General features: G+C 44.6%; 1 protein-coding gene across 1 annotated transcript in view; it reads right to left on the bottom strand.

Annotated features, from left to right (window-relative positions):
- Nucleotides 1–19,916, bottom strand: part of Tdrd1 (tudor domain containing 1) — a 42,339-nt gene that overhangs the window by 21,124 nt on the left and 1,299 nt on the right. Inside the window, exons 2-12 of the mRNA XM_060391614.1 lie at nt 16,076–16,409; nt 13,255–13,313; nt 9,981–10,125; nt 7,717–7,822; nt 6,885–6,948; nt 5,877–5,984; nt 5,482–5,664; nt 4,908–5,051; nt 4,251–4,422; nt 3,216–3,302; nt 96–263 (exon numbers count right to left, since the gene is read on the bottom strand). Coding sequence (XP_060247597.1) covers nt 96–263; nt 3,216–3,302; nt 4,251–4,422; nt 4,908–5,051; nt 5,482–5,664; nt 5,877–5,984; nt 6,885–6,948; nt 7,717–7,822; nt 9,981–10,125; nt 13,255–13,313; nt 16,076–16,379 — 1,540 coding nt within the window. The 5' untranslated portion in view covers nt 16,380–16,409. The remainder of the gene's footprint in view (nt 1–95; nt 264–3,215; nt 3,303–4,250; nt 4,423–4,907; nt 5,052–5,481; nt 5,665–5,876; nt 5,985–6,884; nt 6,949–7,716; nt 7,823–9,980; nt 10,126–13,254; nt 13,314–16,075; nt 16,410–19,916) is intronic.

Below are 19,916 nucleotides of genomic sequence, written 5' to 3'. Positions count from 1 at the left end.
ACACAAATCACATTTAGACACAGGAATGTGGTTCCTTATCTGCAGGGTGAGGTGCTGAGGCTCCCGGAAACTCATTATGGTGAACACTGACTCACGGCCACTCTGCAGCTGCTGGCAGAAGAAGTCCTCTGGCGTCTGAACATGAGCAACCACACCACAGAACTCGTCACCCACACTCAGGGTCAGCACCTTGGGGATCAGCACGCTTCTGTCTGTAACCATCTTGTTCTCAGCTGTCACTCTTCCAATGCCCTCAGCAGCACCTTTTCAGAAAACACAGTCATCTTGCCATCACCGAGGGAAACAAAACAGTCACCAAGTAGCAAGGAAACCAGAAATACTTGAATTGTTTTCAAAGGTGCAGAGACTGAGAGGGCAACAGGCCTGGGAAGGGAGCAGTGAGGTGCTGGACCTTCAGGAAGGGGATTTCCCATCACCAAAAGCTGGAGGAGTCCAAAGAAGGAACACCATGGCAAAAACAATCAGATTTAACTTGAGTGTTCTCTAAGGAAACATTCAGTCTCTAAGGAGCTCAGGAAAACACAATTTAGAGACGATTACATCACAGGGTCTGGAAAAGACCAGAGCAGAACCCACTTTACAGTGTCACAGACCCCACGGAAAACCATTTGCTACGGTAATACACTCAGCTTAATTGAAATTACACTGAAAATGCATTTGTCAGCTCAAATGAGGTGCAGGTAGCATGAGGCCCACATGGCAGGCTCAGAGCTGATGTCAGCATCTGGAGGAGCAGAGGCTTTGGACACCACAAAAACTAACTCAGAATGCAAGATGACAAACTCCAAGGAGTGAAAGCGAAATGAATGGCCTACAAAACTGCCATGTCTTCAAGGGTGGGCAGTTAGGGCCAAGACGAGCCATCATGACAGCAACATACCAAAATTCTGCAAGACAAACCATTTCCAGAAAGGAACCAGGAAGAGGACACTGATCAGATAAAAACCAAGTCAGTTTCACTGCTTCAGTTAAGACATGTTAAGCAGCAGATAACAGTTTACAGAGTTAATCTCACACAGACCTGTGTGGTCTCACTGTGAGACCAAGAGCACACTGCTATGACCTCTGAAAGCCTACTGGGTGCACCTGGCAGGAAAGCAACCAGGGAGGAGCTGATTAAGGAATCCAAGCTCTTACAAGTCCCTTGCCGGCAGGTAAGGCCGCCAAGACACTGAACAAAAGGGCAGAAGGCCGGGAACGCTGCAGCAGGCCCTGATACCGGGGCTGCTGCAACGGGCTATGAGGGACAGTGTCTCAGCTAGGGTTTCACTGCTGAGAGGAGATACCAGAGACACCATGACTGGGGCAGCTCTTACAAAGGATTTAACTGGGGTCTGGCTTACAGTTTCAGAGGGTTAGGGCATTGTCATCATGGGCCGGGGCATAGTGGCACTCAAGATGCTAAGGAAGCAATAGAGCTCCATCCTCACTTATAGGCAGAAAGAGAGGGCCTGGCAGGGGCTTTGAACACCTCAAAGCCCACCTCCAGTCACACATTCTTATTCTAGTCCTTTCAAATAGTGCCTTTTCCTCGGTAACTAAGCATTCAGATATGTGAGCCTCTGGGGCCTGTTCTCCTTCAAAACACCATGAGTGTCTCAGCCAGGTCTAGGGACAGCACAGTCAGGTTCTAGTGTGTTAGGCTCACAGCCAGACTCTGGGACAGTTGGCCACCCCCATCTCTTTCTCTTGTCTACAACAGGGACATCGCTCCACATCCTTGCCACTGGCACATCACTGCACTGGCTTTGGAGTCAGAAGACGCCCGAGACACCTGTCATCTATTCCTGCTCCATCTTCGCGCCATCCTCCCTCTCCTGCACCTTATCTTGATGGTCAGTCAAGTCGTCAGGCCTCGTTTTCAGTTTGTCAGACCCACCTGTGACCATTTCAATTGATGCCTTTTACAAACGTGGTCTTTGTTTCTTGGACTAGAAATAAAGAGTCTATATTTCCTGTTTGGTGTGCTACCACTTCAAGACTCACCCCAAGTCTCAGCGGGCACCTTTCCAAGGGATTCTTCTCTCCCCAACTCTTGCCTAATCTCCCTGTGAGGAGCACAGAATTTCCCTCCATAGTACCTTTATACCTCCATGGAACCTCAGCAGACTAAACAGAGCTCTATGGGCCCTGCTATGCCTTGCTGCAGATACCCAGAATGCACCTGTGTTGCTGATGAATGACTCCTTACCCAGGAGCACTTGCCCTTCTGCTGCTCCGGTACCCTTGCTCTCTCATCAGGCAGTTTCATGCTATACAATGGGCCAAGCTTTACCGCATTACTTTTCTCATTCTGCTCCATCAACATTTATGGTCCTAAGCATGAACAGTGCTAGACAATTCACTCTCTCAATTTCTGTTCTCTAGATGGCAAATAAACACAAGTTTTTTACCAAGATTTCTGTTTTAGGGATATCATGAGGGTAAGTGCCCTAGGACACAGGCTGGAGATAAGAGATAATGTAGAAGGTTGTTTTCACTGTCATAGAGGGAAGAAAATACGGATGGATGTAGGGAGAGAGTAAAAAGATACAGCCGTGGGTGTTTGGGAGGAAAAACCAATAACGACTTGGCAGCCAAGCAGACAAGCACAGGACGGGAAGCAGAGGAAGTGGCCGACCTCAGGCAGTCCAGTCTGTCTTTGGGATGCTTATTCACCAATCTGCTGCACTGTGGGCAAGATGGTGAGTTATGTCTACATCCAAAGCACGAGGCAAAGTGAAAGAGAAGCAGAGTGTAGAAGCAATGCACACGAACAAGTCACCCAAACCATTCCTAGTGGAGCTCATTCTCTCTTTGAACTTGATGTGACCATGCACACATGCATGTACACACACAGCTAACAAGTAAAAACACTAAATCTTAAGAATAAGAAACACCCTACTGGAACAACTTCAGAGATCGCCTCATTACTGGTAAAAACCCAAGCTGGGAATCAAATCAAACCAAGGCAACACGAGCTAAACGGCACTCCACCTAAAGCGCTGCTTAAAACCTCTAGTGACGATCACGTTAGGATTAATCTGCAAGACAGAAGAGAGGAGGGAAGTCTGAGGTCAGATAAGGTGTTTCAGGTTGGAAACTACCCTTAAGGTGAAGCGATGGAGTGGTCCTGACACACTCCACCATGCCATGTGGGGATGAGGAGGACGCTGCTGTGTGCCGACGCTGTTCCGTGAGGCCTGTATACTCACTTTGCTCCACACCTTGCTTCTTGGCGTTCTGCTCATCGGGTTTCACACCATACCCCATCTCCATAAGCACATGCTCCAGCTGTTTTCCTAAACGGTGATTCAGAAGATATACCTTCTTTACTGAGACACTACAGAAAGTACCACAGGCAGAGAGTAAGAAAGACCCAAGACAACAATGTGGCTCAGCCATTCTAACTCCTCACCGGAGTCACGTCATCAGGTCAACTATTGCGGGCAAAATTACAGAAAAGCATAGATTTTAAAAACTGAAACAAAATTCTCAGTCACTTGACCAAAAATTCTATGAAAAGCTTCACCTTCAAAATTCCAAATAATAGGAAAGTCAGTTATTGGCTCTGAAACACATTTAAATGAACCACTGTTCATGTGAAGAAATCCATTAAAGTTACAGGATAGCATGCCTGAAGCAGATCAGCCATCACGGACTTGAACTTGCATCCCAAAGCTGAAGTCACAGCATGAAATGCACATGTCAACAAACAAAAACTGATTTTATACTGAATTTCAACAGACAATCTCCTGTTCTACGAAGTCACAGATGACATTCCATCTCTGAGCATACAGAGGAATGGTGCCTTGGAGATGGAGGCAATGAGCAATAAAGTATGAGGAGTCACTTTTCTTACAGATACTAAAACACAAGGAAGGGCACGACCCCAGAGTGCGTCTTCTCAGCTTGAACATCGCGTGCTAACACCATGTGTTATCTGCGAGGGCAATGCCAGGTAAACAAACGCACTGAGGGGTCAACAGCCTGAGAGCCGCTCCTTAATTCCTTCCTGTGAAGTCATTAGCAGATAATGACTATACTAAGAGGATAATAATACAGTTACCCCATGTCATCCCTTCTAAACTATCTACTTCCAGTTTTGACAACCTGCTAACTCAAGGCGCCATTTTCATCACAATGGGTGTGCCTCTAGGGAGATTATGTGGTCTCACCTCCGTGGCTCTGATGCGCACCTGCGAAGCAGACGGAACTGAAGAGCATGAGAAGGAAAGCGTCAGGCCTACCTGAGCTGTCCAGTGCAAGGCTCACGGCGCAGGTGAGCCCTTCTTCCTCCACGATGTCCACAACCCTGAGGGAGCAGAACTGCTCCAGCACCAGCGTCTTGACGGCTGTCACGCAATCTTCACTCCACTCTGCCCCAGCTGGGATGACGCCTGCCACAAAGCACTTTATGGCCTGAGAGATTTTGTACAAGTCACAAGAATTGGTATTTTTAAATGAAAATTTCTAATTAACTATTTAAAGAGAGATTTAAAAAGAATGTATCTCATGCTGAAAAGTGATCATAAAAGCCTTCCGCACTAGGCAGGTACGCCACTGAAGTGTGGCTACATTTGCCTCTGCCATGGGAACGCTGTTGGTAACTGAAGCTTTAGTAACAGATACAAGGCTCAGGATTTTACCTTATTATACATCAATTCTGGCTTCTTTCCGGTAATATACAAATACAGAAATGACTGATTTTATAGTGCCAATAAGATGCACCTGAAAAAGCTACTTACTCACAAAAGATGCTTGTGAGTAATTAGAGGGACAACAGATTGGACAGTGGGCACAGTGGCATAGTGGGCCCAGTGGCACCGCAGCAAACACTGCATCCGGGCAGCATGAGTGGCTGCTCCCTGGGGACGCTGACAGGAGCTTAGAAGGAAGAGACTCACGGAAGGAGGAAACAAGTCAATGCTTCTCTTTAGCTGGTGAATTCTGTCTATTGGAATTATTTCTTCATTTCCATAATCAATGTACAAGACGTGTGCCTTCTTCTGTAACACATCAACGCCTTGTATTACCGCTCTGTTCCAGGTCTGCAAGGCAAATATTTGGCATTCTGCTTTAAACACAATTTCACAATCCTAGTCTAAGAAGCCATCAACCAGCCTAGACGGCAGGTAAATCAAAGGTTTCTCCAGACGCACTCAAAAAGTCATCATCGTTTTGATAACAAATTCCCCCAAATAGTCCAATTAGGACAACTTAAGATGCACTAGCACTCTGAAGTTACTCTCGCCAGACGACAGAATCACACACATAGTACAACTCTACAGGCCAGCAAGCAGTGTGTACACAGCCACTCAGGAGTGAGGAAGCATGGCCTAGTGGGCAGTGCAGGGTGGAACACAGCTAAGGTGACCAAGCCTGCCCCAAGCCACGTCACGCAGCTTTAACGGCTCCAGTCTTCATGGGATAATAAGGTGAGCGGAAGCGTCCTGTTAGCACGTCACTGGCCAGTGTTACCTGGTCAACCGAGTACTTGGCAACACACACTTCCCCCTTCACAGGGAGGTAACCATCTTCAGGCACCATGTTTGCATAGGTCTCTTTCAAGCTTGCAGAGAGTTGGTTCATGTAGTCTAAAATCTCCGAAGAATACAACTGGACATAAAAGTTACTTGGGTGCTTGAATTCAGTAACTGTACCCTTTCAAAGACAGAAAAACAAAACACAAACATATGTAAGCTCCTTAAATCTTATACCTAAGAGAAAAGTAGTGCACACTTTAACAGTCTTTATGGATTTAGTCAGGTCTCCTCTGAGAGTCATTACATTGTGGACTCAATGCAAGCACAGCAAGCAAGGAATACAGCCAAGCAGTTCTTTCAATCTCTCTCCTTGTAAAGCAAAACAGATACCTTTATTTCCATGGTTTTCTTAAGCTGGAGACTTCTCAAATCAGAAAACATTACTCTCTCAGAACCAGCAGTCAATTCTTTAGTAATTCCAAGGGGACCATCGCTCTGCTTGGGAAAAGCACACAAAGCATTTACACAGAAGCGTGGCTTTCACTGGTACGGTGGCCACACCTCACGCTTCAGCATCAGCATGAAGACGGCACAGGAGCTGGGAAAGTGTCTAAGAGCTCTCAAGAGCCACCTTCTGCAGGCAGTGGACACGACACCCGGGCCAAAGAGAGATGGGTGACAGTGAAGACAGCACAATTATCTTTGGTAACTATACAGATTAATCCATTTGACATTTAAGACTCTTGACTCTCCCGCTGCAGTGCAGGCTAGCCTGAAACTGTGTAGCCTTAGGTAGCCTAGAACTCAAAGCTATCCTCCTGCCTCAGTCTCTCAACTGTAGGGTTTGCAGGCATAAGCACCCTACCTGGCAGCATTTAAAAGTTTAACTATTTACCTGTTGGTATTTTGCAAGAATAAATACTGTGAAAAGGTATTTTCAGTAGAAAGTAGTAGCAGCTACACAAAGATAAGACTTCACTATGAATATGAGTTGAACGTAGTGGTGTTGTGAATGCTTTGGCCCATACAGTTACCTAAGTGGAAGAGAGCGAACACAAAGCAATGCCCTCGAGAGACAGAGGTCCCAGAACGGAAGACCCACAGACGCAGAGACTGCTAGAGGGGCAACAAAGGCTCTACAGCAGTCAGTCCACATTACTTTACACAGAAGCATGACTGTCTCAACGGCGTTTTGGGGAAAGACTGGAAATAACCCCAAAAAGCCCCACGCAGCCGCACGACATTTTGCCACCCATCGTCACTGAGTGCGGGATTAACAGGGTTTCGTGTTTTGCTTATGCATTCAGGCATGACGTATTAGTTCAAAATGTCTTAGTTTGTTCACGTCTTCTCCAAAAAGGAGAGCTATTTATAATTTAATGTCAAGAAATTTCCTACCTCATTTTTCACTTCAATGTTCTTTGTTTCAAATGGTGATTTATTATCTTCAAGCTTGTGCAAGCTGTAATAAAACAAGAGATTTTAATATATACAGTACAAAAAAAATTGAGAGGGGTCATAAGCCTCAATTTTGTTAAATTCTCAATCAACAAAACTTAGAAGGGCAAAAACTTGCAGAGTTACACCACTAGCAGAGAAGAGCAGTGCTGAGCCACCCAGGAATGAGTCCACCACGGCAATGTGCAGGAGGCTGCTTCCTCACACGCCCCCACAAGGCCTAGAAGAGCTGCCTCAGCAGCTTTGTGTAAAATACAGACAAGCCTTGCATCCTATAGAGAGCTGTTGTATTAACTAGAAAATACCACCAATAAAGACATGTTTATTTTAGAGCCATACTCGTGAGGCACTATGATGGCTCTAGCATTAACACCCAGGAATGTATATGGGATAACAAGCAGGGCACTGAAAATCCCAGCCATTAAAAGTTCATGAGAGGGGCTGGAGAGCTGGCTCGGCAGTTAAGAGCACCTGGGCTCAGTCCCAGCACCCACATGCAGGCTCACCACTTGCCAGGCACCAGACTCGCATGTGCACAAAGACATACAGCACACACATACAACAAATAATGACATAATAAAGCTAAAATAAAAACATCTTGAGGTCTGAAATAAATCCTGCTATACACTGCTGGTGCTGCAGACTCACAAGCAGGCCTGGCAGGGGTTGCGACCCCACACATTCAGCTCCAGCCTGCTGCATTCATGAAATCCTCATTTATCAGAACAACGTGTTTTCACTCTCCCCAAAGAATGAAGCCGGCCGTGCTCACCTCTGCTGAACAGGTCTGCAGATGGTGCTGTGGGAGGACCAGTCTCTCCTCTGGCACGCTGTGGAGCAGTAGTATGTCTGCTTGCACTGGGAGCACCTCAGTGACCCTGTAGAGCACAGTCTGTCTAAGGCTTTGCAGAAGGGAGCTAAAGAGATACCTTAGTGGCTATGAGCACTGACTGCTCTTCTAGAGGACCCAGGTTCAAGTCCATCACCTACGTGGTGGCTTACAACCTTCTATAACTCCAGTTCCAGGGTGGATATACTGCCCTCTTCTGATTTTTTCAGGTATTAAAAGTACATGGAGAACAGACCTATGTGGGCAACACACCCACACACATAAAATACAAACAATTAAAAAAAAAATATATATATATATACACACACACACATATACAGAACCCTGGAGAAAGGAGGCCGGTCAGACATCACTGTGTGAACTGCAGGGCTGCCTGATCAGAGTCAGGCCCTGGGGGGAATTTTCAAACTCTCTCAAATGCGGAAAGAACAACAGCGAGTTTCTGAAACGAGTTCAAGCTCAAGCTGGAGATGCAGACTACCCAGTGCAGAGCCTGCACCACACACTGTGAATGGGAAATGGAGGCACAGGGGTTGCTGGGGTGGAGGCACATGACAGGCACAGGGAACCAGTATACACCTGAAAGATGCTCCACCATACCACAAGGACATTTGTTCAACCATGTTCGTAGCAGCTCTATTTGTAATAGTGAGAATCTGGAAACAACCTAGATGTCCCTCAACTGAAGAATGGATAAAGAAATGTAGAATATTTACACAATGGAATATTACTCAGCCATTAAAAACAAGGAAATCATGAAATTTGCAGGAAAATGGATGGAAAAGATCATCCTGAGTGAGGTAACCCAGAACTAGAAAGACACACAAGGTTTATACTCACTTATAAGTGGATTTTAGTCATATAGTACAGGATAGACATGCTACAATGCACAGACCCCAAGAACATAAGTCTGGTGGGCATCTTAGGCTTCATGTGGGCCCACTAGTTAGGGGAATGGGAGATATCTCCAACATGGACTATGCTGCCTGCTTTTTGATCACTTCCCCCTGATGGGACTCCCATACAAGGCCACAGGGGAGGAAGACGAACTCAGTCCTCATGTGAATAGATGAGCTGGGGTGTCTGGGTAGGGGGCTCTCCTATTCCGGGGGAAAAGGGATGTGGAAGGGAGGGTGGGACTGGGGGAGGGGGACCTATAACTGAGATGTAATTTGAATTAATAAAAAGAGGGGGGAGTTTTTAAAAAGAACAAAGAAGAGTCAATCTGGGAAACTAGGACTCTTCTGAAACAAAATCCTACCAGTCTACAGATGGAAGAAAATGAATCTAAAATAAGAAACAAGCGAGCAAATAGACTACGAATGTGTAACAAGAAGCTAAATATCCAAGCAGCTAGTAACTTATGGAAAAGTTGGTAGAGATGGTGGGTCCTTCAGAGATTACAAACCAGAACAAGGAACCATCACCATTCACCTTGATAAGGCTTCCATACAGACCAGCACTGCAAGCGCTGTCAAAGAAACAGGACATGCAGGACAGCTACCTGGGAATAACTTTGTGGTTTTCTCTAAGCTTTGACACGGATGAGTGGACGGACAATCAAAGGGGCTGCACAGGCTGGGCAAAGGTGCTGAGAGCTCTGCTTGCCAGAGCCAAAAGCTAGACATGACCACAAAATCTCTTACCAGGAGCAGACAGGCAAACTGCTGAAACACCACGTTCTACACGGCAAAGTCATACAGCTGTCTGTTCATTTATGAAAATACATTGTAGAACACTGTGATACAGATATGACCACTACTTCTCACCAAGCACAAATAATTGCTACATGCATTGACAGATTAATCTGATAACCATTCTAAATGAAATAAAATGTAAGGAGATGGGCCTCTGGCTGTGTAATTCCATTTGTGACAGTGAACAACACAACTGTCTCAGGGCTGAATGATGGGAGGGGACACAAGAGCAGCGTTTGCGGCTACTGGAATATTTTCCGTCTTTATACGATGTGTCTGTACATTTCAGGACATGAAATCTTTGTTTAAAAATCGTAAGAGTAATCAATCCCTGAATGAGAGAGCAGGAAGGACAGAGGTGTAAGGAGCAGCAGCAGCCACTGGGGGGTGAGGAACGGCATTCCACACACCGTACACAGTCTCCATATTTAATGCTCCCATGACAGAGTGTCAGATCATCTTGGGGACCTCAAAAGCAAACTTGCTTACCAAACAGGCCACAGCGGTGGCAGGTTGTTGACCGGAGGGGTGGTCCTAAAGAGTTGAAGAGTGCTGGATTATTTACGGACAGGGCATTCTCAAACAACTTGTGAGATTTTTTTGATTTTTCAGGAGACACGTTATTGCTGGGCTTCTATGGAGAACAAAAATAGTGACATTAGAATGTCTCTTCAACACTCCACTGGGACTGCCTCACTGTACAGCAGCACAGGTATGGCTTCCTTGCTCTTCTCTTACATACAACTGAAATCCTGAACTTAGCATACAAAGCAAGCGTAAGGCCAACTCCGAAAGGGAGCAGAGAAGGCACTAACTATGCTCCAACTGGTAAAATGATGACCCTTAATTTGTGTGTGTATGTACATATGTACACACGTATGTATGTAAATATATGTGTATATATATTTATAAAATGCAAAATTTACAATAACCACTAGGAAAATTATTCAGAGATACATACTAATCAAAATGAAGTAATGAAGTGTTCACTTAACCCACAAGAATGTGGGGGTGGGGACATGAATGGCAGAGAGAAGCTTTCAGTGTGAACAGATTAGCACCATGTCACTGGAATGTATCTTTTATGAGAAACTTTAGTGGATAGATGGCCTGTCTCACCAATGTTGGTTAGCAGAGACCAGGGGACAGCGTATTGCTTTCAGATAAAAGCTTACAGAGGAGACAGCTGGAGAGCTAAAACCCACAGAGGATGTCACATGACCAGCCAATCAAGCAACAAGACCTCATAGCCCTCGGCCTGTATGCAACCCCACAGCAGAGCACCACACTATGAAGCACACCGAGGAGAGAAAGGCTGTCAGTGAGTACAGACTTATGTTCTCGCTCAACAACTCATGTGCCTAGACAGAAAACCAGCCAGAGCCACAACTCAGAATCCTGTCGGTCAACAGGCTCTGCCAGGGATGCACAATAGCCATCATTGCTGATGAGGGCAGAACACACGCTCTCTTCAAGAGTTAACAGAACAGTAACAGCAAGCCTGTAACCTGAGCTAAAGAACTGAGGCCTGGCGCACAGCTCAAAGGCACGCATCCTCTGGGCTTAGCACCCACAGGAGCTGGGCCACTCCCCAGCACAAGAAAGGGAACAGGGAGATAAGAAAGGGTGGTTGAAACTGAAATCACAATAAAGTCTTCTCTGACCACAGTAAACTCCAGCAGGGAATGAACACTCAGAGGGTGGTGAGTTCATCACACCAACACTTGGAAACTCAGAAACACTCTTGTAAATAATGCGTGGGTCTCCGAGGATGAGTTAAAGTATACAGATAGCAAGAAAATTATAAGTTCTGAAACTGTCTGGACACTGTTAAAGCTCCAATGAGAGAAAAACCAAGAGAACCACATGAACACGTGTTGCTGTAAGCTAAACCGTAATGTCTCTAGGTAAAGAAAGTACAGCTGAACTACGCTCCCTGCCAACCTCACATGATTAATCAAGAAAGACCGAACCCAGTACCAAAAGCTGATTACATGAGCAACACAGACGATCTCTTAAAATTTATAAACAAATACAACATGAAATAATTTGAACAGAGTTACAAATATTAAGAAAATTCTCTTACAGTTTAAGACCCTCCCAAAGAAATGTCAAAGTTCAGGCTGTTTTCACTAGAGAATTTTACCAACTATTTCAGTAACAAACAATAATTTCTTTTTTGAGAAAACGGAAGAGAATGCATTTTAATTTCTTTTATCAAGATCAATATTTTATTTTTATCAACCACACAGCAGTAAAAAGTTACTTTTCATGCTCACATGGTGTTTATTTCAGAGATGCAAGACTGCTTATTTAAACATTCGATAAATCCACAAAGTAGACTAAAATCTCCATCACTACATGAACCAGTAGAGTAAATGCATTTGACTCCTAAAATAAATGACTTCAACAGTCACAAGATGCAAGCTAAGTTTAGAAAGCTCTATTATTTCTGCTTCTTAGCAATCAATCCATGGACACATAAACATAAGAAGTCACTAAAAACATTCTTAAGCTGAAAACTGCAAAGTGAAAGAAATCAAGACTACATGCATGGAGACACACGTGTGTGGATCAGAAGATCAACAAAGAAAAGGTGTCTACCCCGCCAATGGATGGCAGATCCAATGCCATCCACGCCAAAGCTGGGGCCGTGCTAATCTAGAGGTGCGGACGAGACTATTCTCAGCATCTGTGCGAAGGCCAGGGAACAAGAACGGCTAGACAAACAATTGCACAAAGCAAAATGAAGCTGTTCGGATTAGTGCAGCCCATGGTGCTGGTGAAGATCAGGTAAGCACATGGATGCAACGAGGAACCTACAGCTTTGCAAGTATCCTCAACTGACGACTAATTCCCAGACAACCGAGAAAAGCTAACCTTTCCACAGACAGCACCCAGGACAGCAGAGTACCTGCAAACAAGACAGAGGCTTAACCCAAGCTCCCGAGACAAAGTAACTCAAACGGGATCAAAACATAAAACTGAACATTTCTCAAAAGGAACATGTCTGAGTGATCTAGAGCAGCAAAGAGTTTGCAGTCTCAGTATCCAAGGTGTCAGCTAGACTGCTTCCAAATGACGCCTTTTGTTCAGTTAAAAATCTAGATGAAGCCCCGACTTTAATCCCTGTGCTCAGGAGGCACAGGCAGGCGAGTCTCTGAATTTGAGGACAGCCTGGTCTATGGAGCGAGTTACAGGACAGCCAGGGCCACAGAGAAACCAAAAACAAAGCAAAACACTAAATGACCCAACTAGAAAATGGCAAAGGACAAACATTTCTCCAATGGATATTGTGTATCACTGACTTTTTATTACATCACAAAATATTAATCTATAACACTCAATCAAACCCAATCTCCAAGGAATTACTCAGAGATAGCCCAGAATTCCACTTAGAAAGTGTTCTCAAAGTGACAAACTGTAGAGTGTTAACTCTGGATATCTTAGCAGCTGCCAGGGCTCAAGAAGGGTCAGAGCCTATGGAATTGGCCACAGAAAGAAATGTAAGGGGCCCTGTGATGACAGCAATGTTCTCTATTGGTGCCAGCTACAATCCCAGAGGACACTGGACAAAGCTTACACAGGACCCCACTCTAACCTGACCACTGACTGCATGGGAACCTACAGTTGCCTAAGAAAGGACTTCTTCCTAAGAAAGGTTCTAGGTTAAAGAAAGCAAACGTGTTTACTGACCCTAACAAAATGAATGTCTCTTTAGAGCGCTGCACAGAAAATGCCAGAATGGAAAAAAGAAACTTACAGTTTTTACTTGGTTGGGTGGTGAATTACTTCCAAGACTTAATGGCGACACTGGGTTTCCTGGGAGAGGGAAAACACAATTCCTATTAAATGCCAAGGATACTTTTCACTTCTGATAACGCACAATAGTGTAACTCAGTGATGCCCAAACAGTAGTCCTATCCCAACAACCTCCCAGCCATACTACACACAGCAAGTGGCATGGTCCCTTCTGTGGGGAAAATAAGAACTTGCTGGGATCACAGGCATGCATATCATTTCTTGAACTAAACACTTCCACTGTAAACTCTCTAACGTAAAAGTAGACACTCTCCCATGCTTTGCGCTCTACTTCACAGTCCTGCTGTTTTAAGTGAATGAGCCAACAAGTCAGTTGGATTCCTTACACCCCTCTATCTCCGTCACCACGATGTGCTGCTTTTGAGTGTCAAAAGAGAATCCAGCCACACAGACGGGAAAAGGCGCATCAAGTGGTCTTCTCAGGTGATGCTAACCTTTTCACCTAACAGCACACCAAATCTTAAATGGCAAATACGAGTTTGCGCTAACATACAGAAAAACTAAATAGGAAGGGGAAGAAGGGGGGGAGGATACAGGAGAGAATAAAGGAAGGAGGGACAGCTAACACAAAGGGCATTTGAGGGGTTGTTTGGAAACCTGCTACTGTAAAGCCTTCTTAAGGCGTACACGCAGATGAAAGACATCTAAACGGAGTCCCCAACACCAGGGAGGCGATGGCCAAGCACTCAGCACCAAGGGAGACCTGCGGTTCAAGGAATGGCTTCCATCTAGTTGAGTCATTGGCCAAAGGGGTCTGAGGAAACCTCCAAACCGCTCATGGTATTGCTAAGGCCACTGGTTACACAAAGTGACAGTAAGACCCTACTGCGTAAGGCGACACTTACATGTCATTGAACACAGAGAACCTGAGGTGGTGCCTAGCTGCACTCACCCCTGCTGACTAGTGTGGACGGCATGAGAAGCCACTCTGCACATCACCAGCGGGGCAGGCAAGCATCCAGCTGCCCACCCACATGCCCACAACAGCAGACCTGCCTCCACGACACGATGCAGGAGTGACACAAATGTCCTGTGGGAATAGCCAACTCCTTGAGACAGAACCTACAAGGGCCATGGACTTAAAGGAAAATCAAACACTATCATTCTGCTAAAGGGGCAGAGCCATAAAATGACACACCACCGTTCTGCTTTGCCCACAGACCGGGGCATCACCCAGCCAGCACCAGGGAAGCTTCCTATGAGGTGGGACTAGTACAGAGTCCACAAAGCACACTGAGGGAGTGAGACTCATCAGACTCCTCCCCTCAGGACTGTAAGCCAGAGAGATGGAAGACACTGTGGAAGCAGCCTGTCAGACACAGCAGGGCTGGCCCGGACCTCAGCTCACAGAGGCTGTGGCAGCATGCACGGGGCCTGCGCAAGTCCAAGCCTGATGGGTGCCGCAGTGGAGAGGGGGACGAGGACAGGCTCTTCACACCTAACCGAGCAGCTGTGAACAACTGACATCCATGTACAAAGGAAAAGCTAGTTCTCTCCGACGGAGTCTGACTGGGGCTCACTAACATGTAAAGGCAGGCCTGTGACAGACGAAGCCAACACAAAGTGAACTGCGCAGTGTGCTCTGGCGATCCCCCCACCCTTTGGTCTTACTAATGTTTTTGCTTGTATAGTAATAGTTTCTGGTTTTGTGGTTTTGTGTTTCTTGTGCTTTTTCTTTTTTTAATCTGGTTTGCCTGTTTTGTTTTGTTTTTTTGTTTTGTTTTGTTTTTAAAGAGATAAGAGAAACAAAGATGTGGGATTGGGTGGGTGGGGAGGTAAAGAGAATCTGGAAGGAGCTGGAGGAGGGGGAACAATGCTCAGAATATATTAGATAAAAATAATATTTTCAATAATATAATTATAATACATAGTTCAAAAAAGTGTTAGTGTAAATACAGTGTGCAGCCCCAGATCACTCGATGTCTACAGCTCCATTAGAGCCAGCGGTTCCGGCTCACACTTGAGCGGCCTGCTGCCCATCTGGAGAACATTAGTTCACTGAGCTCCCAAGAGCTGTGAGGTGTTGATGTCAGGCTGCAGTCCTATGCTTTTCAAAACCTCAAGGGAAACTGGGACTAGCCTTCCATCCTTGCACAAAGTAGAAAAAAAAATAATTCTACACAAGCTTTAAAGTTTAACGTGGTGATTTTTTTACTGTTCCACTGAAGGTATGTTTTAATGAAACTGGCATTTCTGGGGTTTATTAGTTTATGGTAATGAAAAAATCCAAGTTGACGAGGCCAGGCTGGTACTAGACCTACACTGAGCTGTGAGGGGAAAGCAGTTCCAACATCCATAGTTTTGACTCCTTAAGGGCCCCCTAGAGTCCAAGGAGACTGTATTAACATGGGTTGGTTAAAAGACCACATCTCACACACCCAGAAGTTAAATCCTATCAGGGCCTCCTCTCCTTAAAGAGTAAGTTATCAGAATCAGGAAAAACAAATTATTTAAAAGCAAATCACATGAAACTATTAACATCAAAACCATGTATCTAGTTTTAAGTCAACTTCATAAATCCCATTAAAAGCCACCATGCACTGTCCTTTCCACATTCTTTGCGTAGTCATTCTGTAGTCATTCTCTCCGGTGGAAGCTCTTCCGTGACTAATGAAAACAAGGACACTACTTGGTATTTGCCATTCCGTTTAAATAATTAGCAATTCTGCACTCATGTGGCTGTTCTGTTAGCCCACTGCCATTCAGTCTTGAAGCCAGAGTGTGCATCAGAACCAAGTAGAAAGAGCGTAGTTTTCACTCACCTGTTGGTAATGGCTTTCTGTCTCCTTTGGACCCACCTACTTCTCCATTGATACCACCAGGGTTTGAAGAGACCACCAAATTCTCTTCCTGACCAGCTAAATACTGTTTGTTTTGTTCACAAAGCAAAAAATTGTTCTTTTTATTTCCATTCTCTGGGCTTTTCAGTCTGAAATTGGGATGGTTATGCTGTGCTACAGGACTTCTTAAAGAGCTGTGTGGTGCGAGCTTGCTTTCCTTTTTCTCAAAACTCAGTGGCTCTGCCATCTGACACGTAGAAGGTTCCAAACTAGTTCGTGGCATCATATTGGATGGCAATTTAACATTTGCTGAAGTCTGAGAAAAGAAATATAATTAAGAGGTGAATTGCAAAAATAGAAGAATTACAAGCCCAGGTGACTTCTTTCAAGCATTGCATATCAGAAAATTCCCAAACACAGTTTCAAGTAAATGCAACCTTGCTATCAAAACCTGGCCTAAAATAGACAGACATTTCTCTATTCATAATTATAATTCACAGGCTTGACAGAGTCATTCACACCAACGCAAGGAGAGAAGTGTCGTCTCAGAGAGCCACACCATGCCGTACCAGGAACAGAAAAGACCTTTCCCAACTGAAGACACTGCTTCCGCATAAGGCCTACCTCTTCCTAGTGGAGCATGATACAGTCTACTGCCTAAGTCCGCTCGTCACTCCGCCTTCTAGCTTTCTAACACCAGGAACTTCCACTTACCCAGAAGGCCCTGGCTCTCCCACCTGCCTGATCATCCGAGCCATCCTCCTCTCAGCTGACCCCTATTCTCCCTGGTTTTCCCAAGCATCCTGCTTTGACAGTCTTCAGCTGAGCTTCATAAACTGCAAAAAAGAAAAAAGTATTTCTTTCAAGGACCTAGTCTTGGAGCTTTCTCTGAAAATGAGTCTGATTGCTACAAGCTTTCCATGTTTCAGTGGCTGCAAGTGCCTGGCAGGAACGTCTGTCCCACAATGCTAGCTCAGGTTTTCCCATCCCTCTAAAGGACTAAGTTATCACCACACGAACAGAAGCCCCTGGAGGAGAGCAACGCCTCTTCCTTTTGGCAGAGTGGCAGGCAGCATGGAGGTGACACTGCCTATGCTCTCAAAGCGTTCAAAGGGAGAAGCCAGAAACTAATGTCATTCAATATGCTTTTGAACAGACCTACACTGCAGAAAAATGCTCCCCTTCTGTGTCCTAAAACTTCTATTTCATTACTTGTTTTAAATTATATATAGTTTAACACAATCCTGACAGTGTGTAAGAGATAATGAAATTGCAGGCCATGAAAAAAAAAAAAAAACTGTCAACAGAAAAAGCTTTCTGAACATGCAACATCCAAAAATTCAGATTTAAATATGCAGATAATCCAAGGAAATTTCGATACTCTCCAGGGTGGCACCACATCTTTAGGCTATAGTAGTCTTCAGGTCCTAAAGATCCATCGGGTCCAATCTGTGCGGTGAACACCCTCAGCTTGGCAAACCATCAAACACTGCCCAAAACACCCAGGACAGACTCCAGACTGTTGTTACCCTTCAGAATTTCTAAGTTCTTCTGCCTTTACAGACACATGAATGATTTAGCTACACAGATTACTGTATGTTCCTGTCTTTAGTTCTCTAAGTATATGAAATCAGGACATCTTTGAGCTATACAGTGTTAGAATATTTGATTTTGAAAATTGCTTTTTTGAGTTTCAAAGCTGAGTTTCATAAAACATTTTTAAAAATTTTTGGTTAGACTTTTAGAGATTTTCCAACAGTTTCTGAAATGGTTCTAAATATAAATTTAGCATGTTTTTACTGTGTGTAACTTAAAACATTACATTCAGCTTTGGCTATCACAAAGTCAAAGTGTCAATCAACTCTACAAAAGTTTAGAATACTCTGGTACAGTGTTACGTGTTCAAGAGTGACTTAATCCTTATGTAAATTATCAAGCACATAATTTTATTAGCATGCAAAATCTCCTTACTATTTAATCACAATAAAGCTTAAGCAACAAATAAAATGACTTAAATGTAAAAGCTCTGTCCACAGTCTGACACACTCCACTCCACTCCATCCCACTCAGGAACTCACACTGTAGTACAGATCTGGACCTGTACAACTCCAACTGCATACTTTTACTTGGGCGCTGCATTTAAGAGAAAACAAAACACTCAGACATCCTTCAAGGCTCATGCTGCCTCCTGAGACAGCCTGCAAACATTCAGACATCCTTTGCTTCCTTCACCTGCAGATAAAATGCCTCCTAGATTCCTTTGGCTCAAGACAGATTATCAGAGATCCACAAAGTCCGTGACTCACACCGAGCATGATTCTAGGTGCAGCGTGACAGTGGGCAGAGCCAGGGTGCCCTGACCGCCGACTGCAGCATCCACTCACACACTAGCACTCAGCGCCTGGGCGGCCGTGAGTTCACAGAAAACACTGTCACCTAAAATTACTGGAGTGAATTTCTGTAATACACGTGGTTCTGGCATCATTACCCACTTTCCCTTCTGATTTCTACACATAGTAACACACAGAAACAGAATAATCACCACAATCAGGACACCATAGCTTTTAAAGCTGAATTTAACATTAAACGATAACAATGAACAAAAAAGGAGTGGGAGAGATGGCTCAGCAGGTGGAGGCACTTGCTGCCAAACCTGACAGTCTGCATTTGATCCCTGAGGTCCTGGAAGAAGAGAGCCAAGTTGGGCAAGCTGTCTTCTGACCTCCACACGCGCCATGGGACTGATATGTACACACACAATAAGTAAACAAACCGCATCTACAAGACAATTTACAGCCACTTAGATCTCATGTCAACCACTAAGCCCCCTCTCCCCACAGTGGGAAGTCTGTATAGTCAATTCTGTGACTTACAGACTCCTGATATGAGTAAGGAGAGCTGACAATTCTGGAAGGGTTATGATATCTTATGTTCTAACCACACCTGGTTTTAAAAAGACAATACTTTCTCTATAACACACTATTTTTTTAAAAACACGTAATTTATTCTTATTTTTCATTCACTGGTGTTTTACTTGTGTGTATGACTACATTAGAGTCTCAGAAGCTCTAGAATTGGAGTTACAGACAGGCATGAGCTCTCACATGGGGGCCGGGAATTGAATCTGGGTCTTCTGGAAGAGCAGCCAGTGCTCTTAACTGCTGAGCCATCTGTCCAGCCCATAACACACTACTTTTACAAGACACTGGTGATGAATAAAGATGCAACATCCCAGAGTTCACAATAACTATCTGTTGCCTTAGCTAAAAGAGGGAGAACTGAACAGCCCTCAAATTTCTTAAACAGAATTGAGAATCAATGCACTAGAAGTGAGTTGTACTGAAATGTATACAACTGTCAAGCAAGAGTCAACTTCACTTTTCACGTGCACATCTTGTGCTTTTACTGCAACGAGAAATAAAGCTCCCCAAAGCAGCCCCTTACGTTTCAATCCTTTTATTCCCACAGAGCACAACTCTGTCTTTTTTTTTTTTTTTTTTAATGTGGCTGGAGTGTCCCCATGAACAGTGTGGTCCTTTCCCTCCGGGAGTCTTCAAGCCTAGACCTTAGAGTAAGATCCTGGCTGGTGAGGGTTAGTGTGCAATGCTTTCCCTCCTCTCAAGTTCACTCTTGCCTTCTTGGTGACTTTGTGCATTCCAGGAGAGACATTCTACCCAAAAGGAAAGGCAACTTTTGAGCTGTAAAACTCGGTAGAGCTTGAGCTCTGAAATCAGATCAAGCCCCACCTTCCTCATTTAGCTACGCCATTTTGCTCAAACCGTTTCATCTTTTGAGGATTCAATGACTATAAAATTTAGCAGAC

This window comes from Meriones unguiculatus, chromosome 1 (genome assembly GCF_030254825.1).
Source record: "Meriones unguiculatus strain TT.TT164.6M chromosome 1, Bangor_MerUng_6.1, whole genome shotgun sequence".
NCBI lineage: Eukaryota > Metazoa > Chordata > Mammalia > Rodentia > Muridae > Meriones > Meriones unguiculatus.
The sequence above is the reverse complement of the archived record's forward strand: the minus strand, read 5'-3'. Positions and strand labels throughout refer to the sequence as shown.